Here is an 18,252-nt window from a genome sequence, read left to right as displayed (position 1 = left end):
TGTCCATGGATAATGGAAAGAGCCACTACTGATCAGGTCGAAAGAAGTTCGAAAGTGAAAAAGAGAGAGGGTTATGCACGGAGAAGATGATAACAATACGGAAGGCTGTGAAGACCGAGAAACATGAACAGTAGAATACACAGTTCCCCAGGAAGCCTAGTTAGAAAGCGAAGCGAGAGGAGGGCGAACAGAACAGCCAGCTGATGGTTCTCGATAGATTAGGAAACCGCGTCCAGACCGCACTTGACGACCCAAACTGTACAAACCTGCAATCGGCCTTACTGAATCTATCCAGTTCTCCAGTCAGACCATTTACCGACAAACTCCAGTCGCAGCTCCCTCGGTTTGCTAGAAAACAGGACATGGTAGAGTTAGCCAGTCAATCACTACCACGTCCCATGGAGACCGAAAGTCAAACCCCATCCCCCCCTACGCCCTGATCCTCCCTCAGCGATTGCGGGAGTGGATGCACAACTCACCATGCAGAAATTACTCTGGCACACCCCCATACTCCCGTCCTTGTTGCAGGTCGCGCCGTTGGGTAGCTGCATGGGGTGGAGGTTAGCTTCCCCGGGTTCATGAGATGATTGGAGCGGTGCTTCGTATCCTGGTATTGGGATGGGTAGAGGTTTAAAGGGGGAAGGGGGAGCAGGTTTGGGTTTAGACTCAGAAGGAGAGGATAGGGCTAGGGTGGGGGACTGGGGAGATACGTACGATGTTCACCCGCGCGGCCAGCGGCTTCTCCTTCGCCCCTGCCGTGGTGGGGGATGCTGCTGCTGTTCCGAAGAGGGCGAGGAGGGAGAGAGTGACGAAGGTTGGGATGTGCATTTTGTTGTTTGGTCTGGATGTATCGTGTGGATTCTGAGGGGACTAGACTGATGAAATGATGGGATTGGGTGATGGTTAGGGCGAGGGAGGGGAGGGAAGGGGGGATTTATAGCTGCTGCTGCTGCTGCTGCTGCTGTTGCTGCTGCTGCTTGGATACCACTGGACGATGGCTGGAGGTTTGACATTGGGATCGGGTTGCTTTTTCTTGTGTAGTTCTTCTGGATATGGACATGGGGCAGTTTCTGATGAGATGATCGACAGTCGATCTGGAGTTGCCGGTCGCTGGTTACTGCGTGATGTGCAGGCGCTAGACCTAGGGTTGCTTTTTCCGAGTCACGAACTATTCGATTCTAGACTGGAGGGAGGCCGGCTACCTGCTGGATAGGACAGGCTGGGCGGGCGGGCGGGTTTTGAATTGGCTGAGATTAAGGGAAGAATCGATGGATGATGAGGGGATGGGATTGGTAAGGGTAAAGGTGGGATCAGAATCCTTGAGATTGGGCTTGGGTGGGATCATGATAGGTACAGTACTAGTTAGTCCTTATTCTAGGGCTGTTGTACACATTACCTGGGGTACAGTCCACGATCAGTGGCAATCTTGATTCAGACTGGTTGGTTGAGGGATCGTCGTACTAATAGACAATGTACGACAAACAGACCCTTAGTCCTCAGCTCGGCGCCAACAAAATTCGATATTCATAATGGACAAGGGCTCTCTCAAAGCACTTTCTTCGTTGAGTTAGAAGTGTTGGGATGAGGTTCCAGATAAGACATCGTGATTGTTTTGTATGCGTTGTATGGCTTGGTGGCTTATCGCGGGTGGTTCAACTGGCCTATGCATTGAGCACAAGACCTGTACTCCCTTTACAATCATCCTTGAATCCCAGTTCTTATATGCTTTTCTGTGCATTGTCACGATTGTCTTTCGATATCAATTTATATCCACAGCCTGTTGGAGTCACTTATCTGCTTTCTCGGGGTACTCAGAAGCGGTGTCCCTGTATCTTGAAGTGGATTGGGATAGCTGTCGGATTTTGGGTTAGTGGAAATATGTGTGATCAGGTTGATATGGGTTGGATATACCAGATCTTCAAAAGACTGGAAGGCTACTGGGATCGAGACAACGGCAACTGTCACTATAGGCCAGGCGACAGACCCAAGATAAGCACTGAATACACGGAGAGTAATCGATATTTCTTCAGTCCGCCTAGGGATTAATATGTAGTAGAGGAGTTAAATGAGCACAGAGTATCCTACAACTCAAACTACTGCCAGGTTAGCTTATCTCGCCCTAGAACGGCCTATTGAGCATAAGTAACACTTGCCCCAAACCCCACACCCCGGAACGCCCGGTAAGCCAGAAACAACCCGGCCTCGATTGTCAAACCTCCCCAACCCAACCGCCAGCCAAACCAAACCCACCCCCAGGCTTCGTTCCCACTTGGTTCCATGAAAGTAACATGACAACATGCTGACCCACGGGGCAAACCAGCCTGGGGAATAACCTCGAGGCTCTACAGTATGAAACGCACAAACAAAGGCCGACAGGGAAAGTACCACGCTTGACGTCGATACTGCCCCCCGGATTCGTCGGATAAGACCAGCAGAAATCAGGATTGCTATCCCAACCCTATCTACACTCTCCCCACGAGTCACATCCGACAATCCTACCGGCAGCAAGCACTGCACGGACACAACTTATCGGGTCCATTCAACGGCTGTCATAAAGAGGTGCTGTCGGGATCCCTCCAAGTGGGTCCTCGAACCAAGGTCTAGGTTATCGGGGCCTGCTTATCAAGCACAGGCGATAACGTCCGGTTTATATAGACCCCAACGGTCTTCGTCCTCGCGCCCGTGCTTTGGGTTTGAGCAGTTGAATCAATATCCCTTGTGGTTTAGTATCCATTCTTGATTCAGCCTTCAAACATTGGCGATTGGTAACGAGAACTCGGTCGGGATCCATCATGGTTTACTCCAGCCTCCAAAAGTCGCCTCCGCTCGACTTGTCGCATCATCTCTCGGCGGTGACCAAGAGACGCGAGAACAGTCTGGTGAAGAGCCTCTACAAGTACATGATCCGACCCAATGTCGATAATATGGCGGGTGGTGAGCATTGTTCTCAATCCTCTTGCGTGATGCCAGCATCACCAAGGCTTCCCCTCACTTACCGCGCACGACATCAGGCTTGCCAAATGCGTCATACTTCCCCTACGAGACCCTCGAGGCCACGGTCGCCCACCCCCAGCGATTCGCGGTGACGACAACCACAGAAAAAGGAGACGCGCGGTCCACGGACCGCATGGTCGTCCCCAAGGAAACCCCCCATGCCAACACGCTCCACAAGGTCGATGTCGCCACGGCCCTGCAGTATGGCACCGCCGAGGGACTGCCGGCCCTGGCCACGTTTGTGCGCGAGTTCGCCCGCGAGCATCTCCACCCCAACGTCCCCTATGCGGGCGGGCCGGCGACTCTACTCACGACGGGGGCGACCGACGGCCTGTCCAAGGCCGTGGAGGCGTTCACCACCGCGTGGGATCCGCGGCGCGACTGGATCAATCAGCGGGAGGGCGTGCTCTGCGAGGAGTTCGTCTTCATGAACGCCATCCAGACCTTCCAGCCCCGGGGCGTCAACGTCGCCACCGTCGCCATCGACGCGGAGGGGATGGTCGCGCACGGCAAGGGCGGGTTGGCGGATGTGCTGGAGAACTGGGATTTCAAGAAAGGTCGTCGCCCGCATCTGATGTACACCATCACGTAAGTTCCTCGACCCGTCCTCCCTCTGTCATCAAGCAATCACGAGCTAACCCGCTGACTCTCTGCCTGCAGAATCGGCCAAAATCCCACGGGCGGGACTCTGTCCGTGGAACGCCGGAAGGAGATCTATGCGCTGTGTCAGCGGTACGACATCCTGATCATCGAAGACGACCCGTACTGGAACCTCCAGTACCCGTCCGCGGCGGCCACGGAGGCCCAGTACCGCGGCTCGCCCGCCGCGGTCCACCCGGCCCCGCGCAACTATAACGCCCACGGCCGGTCCTCCGGGTACGCGTTCCTGGACTCGCTGGTCCCCTCGTATCTGTCGGTGGACACGGACGGCCGCGTCGTGCGGCTGGACACGTTCTCCAAGACCATCGCCCCCGGGTGTCGGCTGGGCTGGATCACCGCCCAGCCGGCCTTCATCGAGCGGTTGACCCGCATCACCGAGACGAGCACCCAGCAGCCGTCCGGGTTCGTGCAGGCTATGGTGGCGGAGTTGATCGTAGGTCAGCAGGTGGAATCGGGTACCAGTTCAAACCGCAAGAGCAAGGGCAAGCCGCGCGCCTGGCAGATGGATGGCTGGGTGCGGTGGCTGGAGGGGCTGCGCGCGAGCTACGAGCAGCGCATGCGCGACATGTGCACAGTCCTGGAGGAGGGGAAGTACCTGGTCGATACGGACGAGGCAGACACAAATGCAGGGACCTGGGAGGTGCTGGACAAGGTGCAGATGTATGACTTTACGTGGCCCACCGGCGGCATGTTCGTGTGGCTGAAGGTCAGCATCGAGACGCATCCCTTGCTGCAGAGGTACGGGGCCGAGCGCTTGAGCAAGGCGCTCTGGCTGCAGCTCATGGAGAAACCGTACCTGTGTCTGATGAGTCCCGGGTCGTTGTTCGCGCCCACCCCTGCGGCGCTCATCCGCTCGCAGCAGTACTTCCGGCTCTGCTTTGCGGCGATGCCCGCGGAGGAGGTCGCCGGCATCACTCGGCGGTTGGTGGACGGGTTCCGGGCGTTCTGGAGGAGGAAGGACCTGGATGGTTTGGAGGACGAGGCGGTGATGCTGCAGAGGTTGCAGTTGGAGGGGCCGGCGAATATGATGGGGTTGGGGTGTTAAATTGTTTGGTTTGTGTCGGTACTCCGTACTGCAGTAACCCGTGATGACGAGACAAAGTAAATATGGTTCATAGAGACGGTACCCTGTCAAAGATATCCCCGTCAAACTACCACACCATCTGAAACAAGCTTAGACTTGAAAGTCAACCGCTAGCAGAAAGACACTAACTAGACAACAAAACCAAGGACAAAAAAGAAAGCGACCCCACTGGGACTCGAACCCAGAACCTTCAGTACCGAAAACTGACGCCCTACCATTGAGCTATAAGGCCTGATTGGGAAAGAGGGTCCAATTCACACTCTATAGCCTACATCGAGCAAAGCTGAACAGATACCTTTCCCCTCATCAAATCTCTCTCCCCCTCACCACCTCCGATATCCAATCCGCAGTCCGTCGCAAGACAGACCACACCCACCTAACAGCACACCTCCCCTCTCCTCACCCCCTACCTACTCTCCCACATCCCCGAAGATGTCACTCCCAAACGCCGACCTTGTTGAAGAAATCGAAGCCATCAACGCGATCTACGACCCAGACACCATCACAATCTCCAGCACGGGGACCAGTACCGCAAGCCCAGCCGCCGCACCCTCCACCCTCGACCTGGGCAGCAGCAGCAGCAGCAGCAACGAACCCGCTACAACAATCTTCAAACTCCAAATTCCAAACCACCCGCACCTCTCCTTCCTCCTCGGCTTCCCCGCAACCTACCCGGACACACCCCCGCTCATCCTAGGCACCGCCTCGACCGCCGCCCGCGGCGAAGGCAAACTCGCCGTCGACATCCTCGCCTCCATCCTGTCCAGAGTATACACCGCCGGCGCGGTCTGCCTCTTCGACCTGATCTCCGAAGCGGAGACGGCGTTCACGGAGATCGGCGTGGGCGGGGAGAGTACCACTACTACCACCGCCACCACCACCACTGCCAGTAACAATGACGCCAGCAATGGCAATGGCAATGGGATAAATGCAGCGCATTCGCACGAGGAAGTCTCCCCTGCGGAATCCACCCAGCCAACGATGCAGCTGCATGAGACGTTCGGGCTCCCCGCCCCGCCGGAATGGATCCTCTCGGACGTGATCACGGAAAAGAAATCCGTGTTCGTGGGGCGGGCGGCCCGTGTGACGAGTCTGGGCCAGGCGAAGGCGTGTCTGGATTATTTATTGGCGAGCGAGAAGAGGGTCGCGGCCGCGACGCATAATATTAGTGCGTGGAGGATTCGGGAGAGGAGGAATCTAGGTGAAGCTTCTGCTGGCGGGGATGTGTCCATCGTGCAGGACTGTGATGATGATGGGGAGACGGCGGCCGGGGGCCGGCTGTTGCATCTGATGCAGTTGATGGATGTCTGGGATGTGGTCGTCGTCGTGACGCGGTGGTATGGTGGGGTGCTGTTGGGGCCGGATCGGTTTAGGATCATTAATGCTGCGGGGAGGGATGCGTTGGTCAAAGGGGGTTTCGCGAGGGAGTCGTCGTCTGGCGGGAATGGGGAGGGAGGCAAGAAGAAGAAGGGGAAGAAATGATTCGAAACCGTGGCTGTTGGGCTGATGTAGGATCGTGGGGAACGGTTATGCTGCGCAACGCATCGGTCTTGCGGTTTGATACATAATCCAGTCTGCTTCCCGGCGAGGCCGAGGCTTGAAAGGATGCAGCCTTATATGCTGCTGCTGGCGGGCTGCTGCCTGACATGGACGTGATGGCATCCATGCATCTAGGCTGGTGGGTTAGCGACATTCGCACATAAACCACTATCTTCCCCAGGCTATTGGGGTGACTCTTTTGATCCAGGGACTTCGGTCGCTGAAACACCATCCTGACGGCGCCGCATCCTGATCAACCATATCCGGCTGTGCTGGTGGAGGAGCGTGCAACCTCTTGAGAGATGGTCGTCAATGCACCCCAGAGGCTGTGGCTGCTGGTGCAGCTGGTAACTCACGGTGAAAGCGATGAGCTACATGTATAGAATGACCTTTGACATGTACACTAAATACAGGTAGATATACTGTAATACACCTCCGAGGACATACATTTCCATGATGTGACCCGAGACAATCATCCATAGTGGCTGGCACCTGTCACATGCAGCACATTCTGCGTTCGGTCTCCGACTCCAATCCAGGTACAGCCAATTTCCCTCAACCGAACGAAAACAGCCACAAACTCACTTTGGGATTCAACGTCCCCGCAGACAGGCCTAGAATGTCTATATCATAGGGCAGGTCAGGAGATGAAGGTAACCGACTCCCTTCGCTTAAGTGACGGCTGCGAATCTCCCGCGGTGGCCCGTTTCGGATACATTCTGATCCTGTTCCCCACGAAGACAGTTTCAGGCTACCTGATAGCCGAAGGTAGCCGTGATCTGTGGTTTCTTGGCATGGCGTAGAGATCTGGCTCAATTAATGAGGTTGCATTGGGGATGGGGTTGGCTATGGCTATGGCTAGGAAGATGGACCCTTGGAGCTGGGTAGCGAAATTACGATGCTTGGCTCAGTGATTGTAGGTCTTGCTCAATCCAGTCGGGCGATCGTGGTCTGCGCCATTGACTGGTGTTCAGGTGGATGTGCACCCATGTGTAGTTCACCTCAACCAAGTAAAGCAACTGAATGTATGTAATGCACAATGCATGTTGTGTAGGAGGCGCAGTGCACTGTGCATAAACCAGCAGGCATCGGTTCTCTGCAATAGCGTCGACACAAAAGCCATCGAAGTTCTAATGCGGACATTTCAACCGATGTTTAGCGGAGGTCTCCAACAGGCAGCAAAGAACTAGAAAGGCAGACTCCGCAAATCCCACAGCCAGAGTTTTGCGCCGAAAGGGTCCGCGGGGATCGGCTTGGAACCATGGAGCGGCGGTGGTTGGGAAAGGTTGCGTAGGTACGGACTGCACCTGTACAGTACTTCAAGGTATTGTTCGGTTCGTACCTCGGTCGGTCCCCTTGATTCCCAACCACAGAATTATTTTTATACACACCCTCACGGTAACAGTGAGGGACGACGCAGGTACATTACTTTGGGCATGACCCAAGCCGGAGTCCGTCCAAGCGATCCATATACTGTGTACTTTACCAGTAAGACATCTGGTTTGACTTTGTTCGCCACCAAGCGCCAAGTCCGACCAGTCAGGGTATTGATAGGCAGTATTCTCCAAACTCGGCTGCAGTCTGCAAATGAGTTCCCAAGACCTGAGTGGAGGAAGGTAGGCTTTTTTTCTCCTGATTGTATCAGCTTAGATGTCTGTTTATGGGCTTGCGTGGATTGGTTGGTTGAGTCGGTCGTATTGTCCTGATTCTGTGACCGATACACTTAGACTAACGCAATTCTGCAATATTGTTGGTAACCTGCTGGTAATAAATCTTATGATTAGCCATCCAAGTGGGGAATGATGGAGAGAGAAGGGGTGACCAGACTTGTAAGAGGCAAATGTGTTATCCCAGTTTATAAATTCACATGCGATGTGGTATCAACGGAAATGTATCCGTAGATCTGATCCCCAACAGGGAGAAGTCCGAACTGTGCGCGCGCATACACATACACGCAAACACAAATGTACACACATCATTGCAACTCAGAATCGGATACTTGACCATCAGTGGCTACATGACCCACGTCGAGCGGAGATTTCGAGGTGGAAGTAAGGGTCTGTGACGCAGGGTTTGTGTTCAGTTGACCCAGTCGGGGAGAGATGTGACTTGTAAGTCGCGAGGCGATGAGGAGTTTGGATGAGGAGGAAATGTCAATCCATGGTGGTGATTGGGCGGACAGAGTGGACTTTTGCGACAGTTCAACACAGATTCGGGTAGTTCTGTATCCATTCAAGGTTGAGGAGGGTTCATCAGGGTTCATCAGGGTTCATCAGGGTTCATGGGCAGTCAAATGAGCATTCAATCGGGCGTGGAAAGCCATGTTCCACTGGTGACTTACTCGTACCTGAATTCGAGAGCGACAAAACTTCCAAACTGCAGGCGATGATTGGCAGTGGGCCGGCGCCAATCGATCCTTCCACGGCCAATGATCCGAAGCGCCGGGCTGATGGTGCGACAAGTTCCGCCCTGAGCAGTCACCGTTTCATCTGGAGTATACTTTTCTATTCTCCTCTTCTCCACACTTTCTGCTCTGCTCTACTGCGTACTGTACATTGGACTGTATCCATTCATTCAACTGCACCTACACACTGCACATCAATGCATGTCTTTGAATCCGATCCCTGATTGTTACCTGTCGCCTGAATCATGGCGCTTGCAATTTTGAACCATGACAATGCTATATAATCCCCCCTGTACCACCAGGGCTGGGCATCTTCTCTTCCTTTCCTTCTCTCATCCCGCGCTGGAGCGTTCAGTCCTTTCATCCTTGACACCTGTTCAACAGTTTCGCAGGCTAGTCCTGTCTTTCTTTTCCTTCCCTCCTTCTTTTACTTGCATCTTTGCGGTGAACTTGCCTGTGGCAGTCTCCGACATTCCTTCCTTCGACGTAACAAAGAACAATCATTGTTTGGTGACATTTTCCGCCACAAATCCATTCTTTGACCCGTGGCGTCTTTGTTGACGGTCTGCATAAAGGTAATTTTTGTCTATGCACATCGATGTGTTATGCTCATGTGTTATGCACGGTCTTCTATACGGAAATCTACTGTTCTTTGCAGCTGTCATTGGCCTTTAACACTCCATGTACGAGATATAAAATGCACCTTGCTAACCCAGCTACATCAGTTCTTCCATCCTTCAAACTTCAAAACACTTGTTCCCATTCGTCTGGCACGATTTGAACAACATTTTACCACCACTTTCCCAACTGTCGAACAGTCTAACGCTTTACGGACCAACCACCATGTTCTCCAAGTTGACTTTCGTGGCAATTGCCCTGCTCGGCCTGTCCGCCGTTGAAGGACACATGATCATGTCCCAGCCTGTTCCCTACGGCAAGGATACTCTCAACAACTCGCCTCTGGCGGCTGATGGCAGTGACTTCCCCTGCAAGCTCCGTTCCAACACCTATCAAGTCACCGAGTGGAACAAGGCAGCTATCGGCGAAAGCATGCCCCTGACCTTCCAGGGCAGCGCTGTCCACGGTGGAGGTTCCTGTCAGATTAGTCTGACCACGGATCTCGAGCCTACCAAAGACTCAACATGGATGGTCATTAAGTCCTTTGAGGGTGGCTGTCCTGCAAATGTTGATGGAAACCTCCCCGCCAATCCCAATGGAGTGGATCCGTATTCCTTCAACTACACCATTCCCGACGGGATCACTCCTGGCAAATACACTCTGGCCTGGACCTGGTTCAACCGCATCGGTAACCGTGAGATGTACATGAACTGCGCCCCTCTTGAGGTCATTGACGGCTCCAGCTCCAAACGTTCCCGCGTGATGCCGAAATTGGAGGAGCGCTCATCCAGCTTCCCTCCCATGTTCGTCGCCAACGTCAACGGCTGCACTACCAAGGAGGGTGTCGATATCCGCTTCCCCCAGCCCGGTGCCGATGTGCAGTACCTTGGTGAGGCCAGCAACCTGGCACCCGAAGGCAGCGCTGCCTGCACCGGTACTGCTACCTTTGGTGGTGCCGGTGATACGAGCTCTGGTACTAGCTCTGGTACAAGCTCCAGCTCTGGCTCCGGCTCAAGTGCAGCATCGAGCGCAGCTGCTGCCGTCTCTGTCGTCGCCAACGCCAATGCGAACACTGGATCTTATAGTGCCTCAACTACCGCGGCCGCTGCAAACACGGCTTACGCAGCGCCTCCAGCAGCAAGCTCTGCTTCGTCTGGATCTTCGTCTGGAACTTCCTCCGGAGCTTCCTCTGGAGCTTCCCCTCAAGTTTCCTCTGGAGCTCCTTCTGGAACGTCCTCCGGCACGTCCTCTGAATCGTCTTCTTCTGCATCTGGCAGCACTAGCACATCGACCTCTGGTGCCCTGTCTGGCTCTTGTAGCCAGGAGGGCGAATGGAACTGCATCGGCGGCTCTTCCTTTCAGCGTTGCGCCAACGGCAAATGGACCTCTTCCCAGGCGATGGCGAGCGGCACCCAGTGCACGCCGGGCCAGAGCGCCGACCTCTCCATCGCTACTGCCAATTCCAAGCGCGATGTGACTGAGATGCGCGCCAGACGCCGTGCTCACGGAGGTCAAAAACACGTTTGAACGCTCCAACCACAACGATTTCTTAACGAATTTCATGATCTTATTTAAACATTCATTTTCACTCACTATGCATGCGCATGTGAAAGGCCCTTCGGAGTTCCGCTCTTTGTGTACATTCAAAACCTGAAAAGATACAGCATATTGAGATAGGAGAATATACTGCTGGTCAGTATCAGTGACTTTATTTCAGTGACTTTAATTTTTTTGTAATTCTTGTAATAGATAAATCCTCTTGGAGTGAATACGCAACTTCGTAGGACTGCAGACATCCTAGATCATGCTTATCTCCTCCATGAGAAGTTGGCCATAGTCGGGCAAGCAGTGTTAGCATAGACAATATCTAGGCCTGTCTGCATTGACCAACTGTCGGGGACTACTCAACCGGCTGCCCCATTGTGTATGTATCCTTACCCTGCTCAGGGTACATCATGCATGAGCCGCCTCTTACGCTCAGTCAGAATTGTATGACTGACGGTTACAAGCTCTCTTCAATAGGGGAAATAAAACCATCCTGACTATCTATCTGTGTCACCAGTATTGTACGCAGGGCAAAGAAGGGAGTCCACCTCAAGACTATGATCGGAGTACTAGGTGAACATAGTATATGCTCTGTCTAAAGTCTCGTTGGTGGAGCCGGAACCTCAAATACTCCACACTTGTTCCCGCCTCAGGCATCCGCCCGCACTGGCGGCCAGCTGGCGGGCTCTTAAAACAGAAATCAGGGCTAGGGCATTGCCGCACCCACGACGGGCGGTTCGAACTAAGCGAAAATTTGCGCAGGCTCATCTTTGAAGATACTCGATCTTCAACCTCGAACGACGATAACGACCACCACACCCCGTCGACAACAATGGCGTCTCGTCCTACCGTCACCATCGCCACGGCCGAGGGCAAGCCCAGCGGGGCCACTGCTCCCCTTCCCGCCGTTTTCTCTGCGCCCATCCGTCCTGACATTGTTCAGTATGTTATTCGATCTTGAGGGAATCCGAGACACCAGGAGGTTTACGACCGGGATGGAAAAGGCTGACGGATTGCGAATTACAGGCAGGTGCACACCGGCATTGCCAAGAACAAGAGACAGCCCTATGCCGTGAGCGAGAAGGCTGGTGAACAGACTTCCGCTGAGTCCTGGGGTACCGGTACGTTGGATCATCGATTGAAGAAGGGAGGCAGAATTTTCAGGGACTGATTGGGATCGGATTTGCAGGTCGCGCTGTCGCTCGTATCCCCCGTGTCTCCGGTGGTGGTACTCACCGCGCTGGTCAGGCTGCTTTCGGTAACCAGTGCCGTTCCGGTCGCATGTTCGCCCCTACCAAGGTCTGGCGTAAGTGGCACCAGAAGGTCAACGTTGGCCAGAGGTATGAGATACACCCTTCTTCGCACACTTGGGGGCAAGGGCAAGACTGACCAAGATTGACTGCAGACGTTTCGCTACCGCCTCTGCCCTCGCTGCCTCCTCCGTTCCCTCCCTTCTCTTCGCCCGCGGTCACCGTGTCGCCAACGTCCCCGAGGTTCCCCTCGTCGTTGAGTCCAAGACCTTCGAGAACGCTGCCATCAGCAAGACCAAGGCCGCCGTTGCCCTTCTCCAGGCCATCGGTGCTGGCTCTGACCTCGTCAAGGTCCAGAAGTCCCGCAAGCTCCGTGCTGGTAAGGGTAAGCTGAGGAACCGCCGCTTCCGCCAGCGCCGCGGTCCCCTCGTTGTCTACAACCCCGAGGTTGATGGCAAGGAGCTCGTCCGTGCCTTCCGCAACATCCCCGGTGTCGAGACCTCCTCCGTCTTCTCCCTCAACCTCCTCCAGCTCGCCCCCGGTGGCCACCTCGGTCGCTTCGTCGTCTGGTCCTCCGCCGCCTTCGAGGCCCTTGACCAGGTCTACGGCAGCACCACCACCCCCGCCGCCCTCAAGAAGGACTACCTCCTTCCCTCCAACCTTGTCGCCAACGCCGACCTGGCCCGTCTCATCAACTCCTCTGAGATCCAGTCCGTGCTCCGTGCTCCCAAGGGTGAGGCCCGCACCAAGCGCGCTGCTGTCCAGAAGAAGAACCCTCTCCGCAACAAGCAGGTCATGCTCCGCCTCAACCCCTACGCCGCTGCTTTCTCCAAGGAGAAGCTCGGCCAGAAGCCCCTTGAGAGCGGCAAGCCCGAGCGTGCCTCCAAGCAGTTCCTCAACACCCTCTACGAGGCTTAGATGGGTCTTGGATGACGGTCCGATGAGTGTTTGCGTTTTCTAATGTGGTCTTTTTTTTCTAAAATTGGTAGCCAGAGCAAATGAACCGAATTTGCAATACCCCATGACGTTTTTAATGAGATGGATTTGTAGTTACTTGCAGGTTTTATTCGTAGTTCAAAATAATCTTGGCGTTGTAGAGTATCTGTATGCATTATCGCGGATAGACAGAGATTTCTGTCGGCCCTAGTGTGACCACCACCACCCGGCAACTACTCACAAAGTCTCCGCCTCGAAATAGCCCTCAACATAATCGATCGAACGCCTCAACCCGTAAGGATCCCAATCACGAATCCTGCATCCTTTGGTTTTGTTCATGTTCCCGTCCTGCATCCCAATAATCCCTCATCCCGTTCGTTCCCCAACCATCAACCCATAAACAATATACCCCCGAAGCTGCATGATGTTACATCACCTCATCATGAAACTGATCTCGGCCCGACATCCCGAACGTCCAGCTCAACCTCAACCTCAACCTCAGCCCAGCCAGCCAGCCAGCCTTTTCCATCGATTTACCTACCACCCATGCTAAAAAAAAAAATTAACATTCAACTTCCCAAAACCACCCACCCAACCAACACGATTCCCTCGACCGAAAGGGGAGCCAGCAAGCCACCACCTGGCACACCCCTGACAATCAATCTACCCGGGAGAATAGATTAAAGTGATTGATGTTTGCCGACGGTTTCATGTGATGACACAACGCACGAACTACTCCCTACCTTCCGACCAACACCCACACCCAACTAAATCCACTTCACTTTTGTAGACAGCTGAGCCTAAATCTGACGCTGAGGTTTCCGTCTCCGAGGCTTTTTTTCTCATCTAAAAGAACCACGATTGATATAGATCCAAGCTATACTTTGAGAGTTTGTGGCTGTTTGCTCACGCACTGAGATCCCGGGTTCTCCGGTAACGTATTGGAGCGTGGTTTACCTTGCTTATTATGGTTGAGTGTGAGGTAGGTGTATGCAGTGGCTGAAGGTGCTCCCCGTAGTCCGGGCTTGATTGGGAGTTATCTTTGTGTCTAGGAGAATTGGAATACTCATGGGTAAAAAAAGAAAAAAAAAAAAGCCCAGGTCAATATAGACTGGGAGTCCCTATAATCAGCTAACTCCCGGTTGGTATTGTATCCGGGTTAATAGGGAAGCCTAGCATGAATCATGATGGGGCTTGGCTCTCGTTACGGGGCTTCGTGACTACGAGTATAGGCAGTCGTTGCTGCGTTTCTTATGGTCAGTGGGTTTTCTTGACTTGGGGCGAGGGGGAGAGGGGGTGGTTGTTTGTTTGTCTAAGGGGGGCAGGCATGTTCAGGGGATATGGATCTTGGTTATTGAGGTTGTATAGTTAGTAGGCTCCGTGGGTTTGTTGGTGTTCCCTCAGGGGGGCGATGGCATAGGGTTGCTTGCTCGAGTGGTTTGCTATCCTCTTGCTAGGCTGCCAGTATATGCAACTAATGAGTGTTTAAATGAACATGTCTTGGACACACCTAGAAAGTCCTCACCGATGTACATACAGTACAGCGCCTGAGACTAAACCACGGTGATTCACCGGATCCTACCGAGGCCTTTGCTTGCGCCGTTACGGGATGGATGGGGGTTCCGCTATCCGGGCTGTCAGAGATGATCCCTGTTTCTTAGGCTGGGCGCTGTATGGTTGCTTCTGGAGTTATTCACTAACTACTTGTAAGATCACTACTACCGAGCTGGGCTGGCCTTTTGGGCCCTGTGGTGAAGGGGGGTATAGGTGATGGTCTGATCTATTCTGTTATTGATGATTAGGTGGATCGTTTGTGGGGTGAGGGAATTGATGTCTGGGATAGTGGAGGTTAGAGTGCTACATGTGTATATTATTAGGTACTAGGTACTCATGTGAGTGATTACAGGTACCTACCAGCAGGGAGGAAGGTAGCATGTACTCCCAGTAACCATTCAGCTAATCCATAATTAACCTCTTATACATTGACCATCATTGGTGGGATTAAACAATCGCCGCCTCTGCGTACTCGGTGAGTGCGAGACAGAGCTGAGCAAGAGGACAAGTATCCTTCTTTCTTGAGCTCTAATTGCTTAATTCAAGAGGAGGACACTATCAATCTTTCAATCAATCAACTAAACTTCATCCTGCCGATCCCTTGGCAAAGAGACTGGCAGACGGACGCTGTCAATTAGGCTATTGATTGAACTCTCCAGGCTTTCCTCATGCTTCTCAGGACAGACACGTTTGGTCCGAGGTTGAAACCCCTGAGAGTCATAACAAGCCTGATTGCTCCGTAGGCTGGCCACGACCATTTAGACGTATCAATTCCATTCCGGTTGTGTTGATTCCCCCCTCCCCTCTCTCTGCTTTTGCCACCGCCGTCGTTGCTGGTGCTCCACTGGTTAGTACTAATCGTATTTACTGTACTTCGTATATAAGAGAGAAGGAACGGAGACCGAACTGTGTGTGGTGCCCTGTTTGTTGTTGCTGCTGCTGCTGCTGCTGCTGCTGCTGCTGCTGCATGTGTCAAAAGTACCATGCAGCTTCCTGGTCTTGGTTCTGCGGTGGACGGCGGACGGGCGACGGGCCTACGGAGATATAGTGTCGATCTAGTGCGGGTAGTGGCAATTCTGATTTGGTTTCAGAGGGGGGTCGCGGTCCGGGTCATTTGTGTGTGGAGTAGGTTAACTACTTTACGAGTAACTCTCTGGGAGAGATGACAGTTGGAATGGTGGCGATGGGCTTGGTGGAGGTCGGTTCGGGGAGGGTAGGTATGACCAGTTATACTCGGCTGGACCATGCGTAACTACTCAGAACACGAACGTTCCGTTGTACTGTACTCAAATATGAGTGTAGGAAGATCAAGGAAGCTTCACAGCTCGGATCAAGGTATGATCTCTTGTCTATGGCATTGGATGTGCCCAAGGACTACTGCGTCAGCTCTTTGGAAGTATATCTGACGATCCCGCGGGACTTCGGATTAGGTATGATGCTACAAAGCTCGAATCATTGATGATGAATATTTCGTCTTGCTTGAAGTTCTCTCACTTCTCGCTTGTGTGTAGACAAGAAGTAGTATATTGATCCCCCGGCTTGAGCTTTCCATTACATCGATATATATCCGAGCAAAAAACTCGGGTATATAACCCTCAGTCCTTGATTCCCCAGGGCTACAACAACTACACAATGCACGGTCATTACACTTCAACCTCATCAATATCTCCCATCCACAACCAAACACTTGTATAAGCGTAGTATCTCATCGGCAAAGCCCGCAGCCCACGGGTAAAGGTGAGGGCAAGGGAACACGAAGTAGATAGATATCCCGTTCCACCCCAACCCGGTCCGTCCTCCAATCCACCCGCCAAGCAAAATCCAACCGTGCGCAAAGACAGACAAAAAAAAAAAAAAGCCACTAAACTCCAACGGCGTTCGTACAAGCCAGTTGAGGTGTAGGGTGCCACGATTAACTTTTTCCGGACTCCCCTTGTCCTCTCCATAGAATTCTTCCGGGTTGGCGTCGGTTTACAGCACGGATGTAGGAATAGGAAGGTGTTCGTATTACATGTAAGTATCTGCCGCTGGGTCGGGTATGTCCGACTCGCGAAGCATTCAATGTAGAAGGGACACGGTGTTCGAGGGATTGTAAGTGTAAAAAAGTGAGGCAGAGGGAATAGAAATATCTGCCGCGGTTCCGAAGGCCATCAAGTTCCATGCACGTTTCCAAAACTACGTACTCGGTGGATGGTTTTTGTTTTTCCCCTGGCTAATTTTGCTTCGGCAGTTTGGGCCTCCAATCGTCTTGGAGTCTGGAGGCGGGATGTCAATCCGAAGAATCTTGATCCATGCTCTATGAAGTATTAGGTGTAGTACGGGGGTTGGCTTGGTGTAAATGGTTCGGGGTTTAGGGCCGATGTTGGGTTTGTTGTCTTCTGCTTCGGGTGTCAGGATAGGGAATAACTTTATTTGTATGCGACTTGATGCCGGTTTAAGGTAATGATAACGCCTGCGTAGAGGTTTTGACGTGTTATCATTTTACCTTTGGTCGATGAAGCATATAATGTGGCTGGGACGGGGGCTCTTGTTGTAGAATATACAAATCATGCCCAAAAAGTTTATGTCTGTGGATTCGCCATTGATTTGTCAACGAGGGCTATAATATAACATGCGAACAAGAATTGGGAATCTTTGGTTAGAAGATATGATTTCATGACAACTATGACAATTATACAATCTACATTCAACACGGACATGAAGTTGGAGAACCAAAACTCCACGGAGTCCGCGGTTCGCCGCCTCCCGCTTAATAAACCTAACGGAAATCGCATCCCGAGACAACGAAGGGAATTGGAATAGCCCACAATATCTCCCCAAATCTATTGAGCGGTCCTGCCATTCCAGCGAGCAAGAAGAAAGAAATCTAAGTTATCGTGTGCTGTAACTATACATCCATGAACCATCATACGATCTCGCCCGGTAAAGAGTTTGCACAAGCTAGTTTCTCTTCAAGCCGCAGGAACGAACAGGCCCGTATAACCTAGGGCGTCCGCTAGACTAGTCTGTCTGTACCTCCATATTGGCATATAGACTTAGAGTAAAGTTGGTGCCATCCAATTTCCTTTCATATGCCGAACTCCAAAGTTGGAAAAAATGCCGCAGCCAACCCTGGTTATTGGCGCGATTATCGATCGGATCTCGAATTTTCCCGAGCATATACCGAAATTGTTTTTTAACTTTCTCTATTTGAGATGGGTTGGAGAGATTGGACCGTTGGATGGAAAGCGAGGGAGCAAGCAAAGGCCCAGGTGCTCGGATAATAGTCTAGTCTACGCGTCAACCTTCCCTAGTGAGATTCGCGAGGCTCTAGGAACGTCACTTGAACTATGAGAATTGATAGATCATCCCTGGGATCTCGCTTCCCTATGCAAAAGAAAAAAAAAAATTTGGCCTGGCCGTCGCTGGTTGATTTTTGAACTCACACACAAATCATCTCGAACGCGTGTAACACTTCGGAGTTCACTCCCTGATTCTGTTCGCGTTTGCCGTGCGATCCCGCCCTGGTCTAGGCGCGGGAGGCAGTATCCGCGCTTCCCCAGCCCAGCCCAGCCCAACACGACAAACGGGAGGGATATTAAACGCCGATACCACGGTATCGTTCTAAAACAGGATTGGGAATGATAGGAATGTAGGGGGGGAGGAGGAGGAGGAGGAGGAGGAGGTGG

At 52.8% G+C, this 18,252-nt stretch overlaps 6 protein-coding genes and 1 non-coding gene across 7 annotated transcripts; 4 read left to right on the top strand and 3 right to left on the bottom strand.

The window, feature by feature from the left end:
• Positions 1-97: 97 nt before the first annotated feature.
• Positions 98-869, bottom strand: BO82DRAFT_435086 (uncharacterized protein). Its single transcript, XM_025641001.1, has 3 exons — positions 715-869; positions 480-545; positions 98-348 (listed from the first exon to the last, which is right to left on the bottom strand). Exons 1-3 carry the CDS (start codon positions 826-828, stop codon positions 313-315), a joined length of 216 nt encoding a protein of 71 aa, XP_025488497.1. The 5' UTR covers positions 829-869; the 3' UTR covers positions 98-312.
• A 1,763-nt stretch (positions 870-2,632) lies between these two features.
• Positions 2,633-4,817, top strand: BO82DRAFT_435085 (putative aromatic amino acid aminotransferase). The gene is made up of 3 exons (XM_025641000.1): positions 2,633-2,934; positions 3,012-3,582; positions 3,655-4,817. The coding sequence occupies exons 1-3, from the start codon at positions 2,793-2,795 to the stop codon at positions 4,697-4,699; spliced, it is 1,758 nt and encodes a 585-aa protein (XP_025488496.1). The 5' UTR covers positions 2,633-2,792; the 3' UTR covers positions 4,700-4,817.
• Positions 4,788-6,717, top strand: BO82DRAFT_357389 (IMPACT family protein). Its single transcript, XM_025636008.1, has one exon. It carries the CDS (start codon positions 5,171-5,173, stop codon positions 6,218-6,220), a length of 1,050 nt encoding a protein of 349 aa, XP_025488495.1. The 5' UTR covers positions 4,788-5,170; the 3' UTR covers positions 6,221-6,717.
• On the bottom strand, positions 4,899-4,970 carry BO82DRAFT_t257. The gene has a single exon. It is a non-coding gene; the product is annotated as a tRNA-Arg (tRNA).
• A 1,535-nt stretch (positions 6,718-8,252) lies between the features above and the next one.
• Positions 8,253-9,154, bottom strand: BO82DRAFT_367722 (uncharacterized protein; the record flags this gene model as incomplete). The annotated part of the gene is made up of 4 exons (XM_025637089.1): positions 8,253-8,499; positions 8,625-8,815; positions 8,866-9,054; positions 9,113-9,154. 4 exons carry the CDS (start codon positions 9,152-9,154, stop codon positions 8,253-8,255), a joined length of 669 nt encoding a protein of 222 aa, XP_025488494.1.
• A 370-nt stretch (positions 9,155-9,524) lies between these two features.
• On the top strand, positions 9,525-10,826 carry BO82DRAFT_291483 (lytic polysaccharide monooxygenase AA11 family protein; the record flags this gene model as incomplete). The annotated part of the gene is made up of 1 exon (XM_025631730.1): positions 9,525-10,826. The coding sequence occupies one exon, from the start codon at positions 9,525-9,527 to the stop codon at positions 10,824-10,826; it is 1,302 nt and encodes a 433-aa protein (XP_025488493.1).
• An 821-nt stretch (positions 10,827-11,647) lies between these two features.
• On the top strand, positions 11,648-13,084 carry BO82DRAFT_317562 (60S ribosomal protein uL4). Its single transcript, XM_025632613.1, has 4 exons — positions 11,648-11,786; positions 11,871-11,965; positions 12,034-12,184; positions 12,250-13,084. The coding sequence occupies exons 1-4, from the start codon at positions 11,677-11,679 to the stop codon at positions 13,010-13,012; spliced, it is 1,119 nt and encodes a 372-aa protein (XP_025488492.1). The 5' UTR covers positions 11,648-11,676; the 3' UTR covers positions 13,013-13,084.
• Positions 13,085-18,252: the final 5,168 nt, after the last annotated feature.

The sequence above is a fragment of the Aspergillus uvarum genome (assembly GCF_003184745.1).
Source record: "Aspergillus uvarum CBS 121591 unplaced genomic scaffold BO82scaffold_57, whole genome shotgun sequence".
In the NCBI taxonomy this organism is placed as follows: Eukaryota; Fungi; Ascomycota; class Eurotiomycetes; order Eurotiales; family Aspergillaceae; genus Aspergillus; species Aspergillus uvarum.
Note: the sequence above shows the minus strand (reverse complement) of the source record. Positions and strands in the feature narration are given on the sequence as shown.

Bases quoted from the DNA above. Each gene is read 5' to 3' on its own strand.
- BO82DRAFT_435086 (XM_025641001.1), bottom strand. From the start codon at position 828: ATGCACATCCCAACCTTCGTCACTCTCTCCCTCCTCGCCCTCTTCGGA. The intron at 546-714 runs GTACGTATCTCC...CACCCCATGCAG, and splicing joins TGGCCGCGCGGGTGAACATC to CTACCCAACGGCGCGACCTG. The intron at 349-479 runs GTGAGTTGTGCA...CCTGTTTTCTAG, and splicing joins GCCAGAGTAATTTCTGCATG to CAAACCGAGGGAGCTGCGAC.
- BO82DRAFT_435085 (XM_025641000.1), top strand. From the start codon at position 2,793: ATGGTTTACTCCAGCCTCCAAAAGTCGCCTCCGCTCGACTTGTCGCAT. The intron at 2,935-3,011 runs GTGAGCATTGTT...GCACGACATCAG, and splicing joins TGTCGATAATATGGCGGGTG to GCTTGCCAAATGCGTCATAC. The intron at 3,583-3,654 runs GTAAGTTCCTCG...CTCTGCCTGCAG, and splicing joins CATCTGATGTACACCATCAC to AATCGGCCAAAATCCCACGG.
- BO82DRAFT_357389 (XM_025636008.1), top strand. From the start codon at position 5,171: ATGTCACTCCCAAACGCCGACCTTGTTGAAGAAATCGAAGCCATCAAC.
- BO82DRAFT_317562 (XM_025632613.1), top strand. From the start codon at position 11,677: ATGGCGTCTCGTCCTACCGTCACCATCGCCACGGCCGAGGGCAAGCCC. The intron at 11,787-11,870 runs GTATGTTATTCG...TGCGAATTACAG, and splicing joins ATCCGTCCTGACATTGTTCA to GCAGGTGCACACCGGCATTG. The intron at 11,966-12,033 runs GTACGTTGGATC...TCGGATTTGCAG, and splicing joins CGCTGAGTCCTGGGGTACCG to GTCGCGCTGTCGCTCGTATC.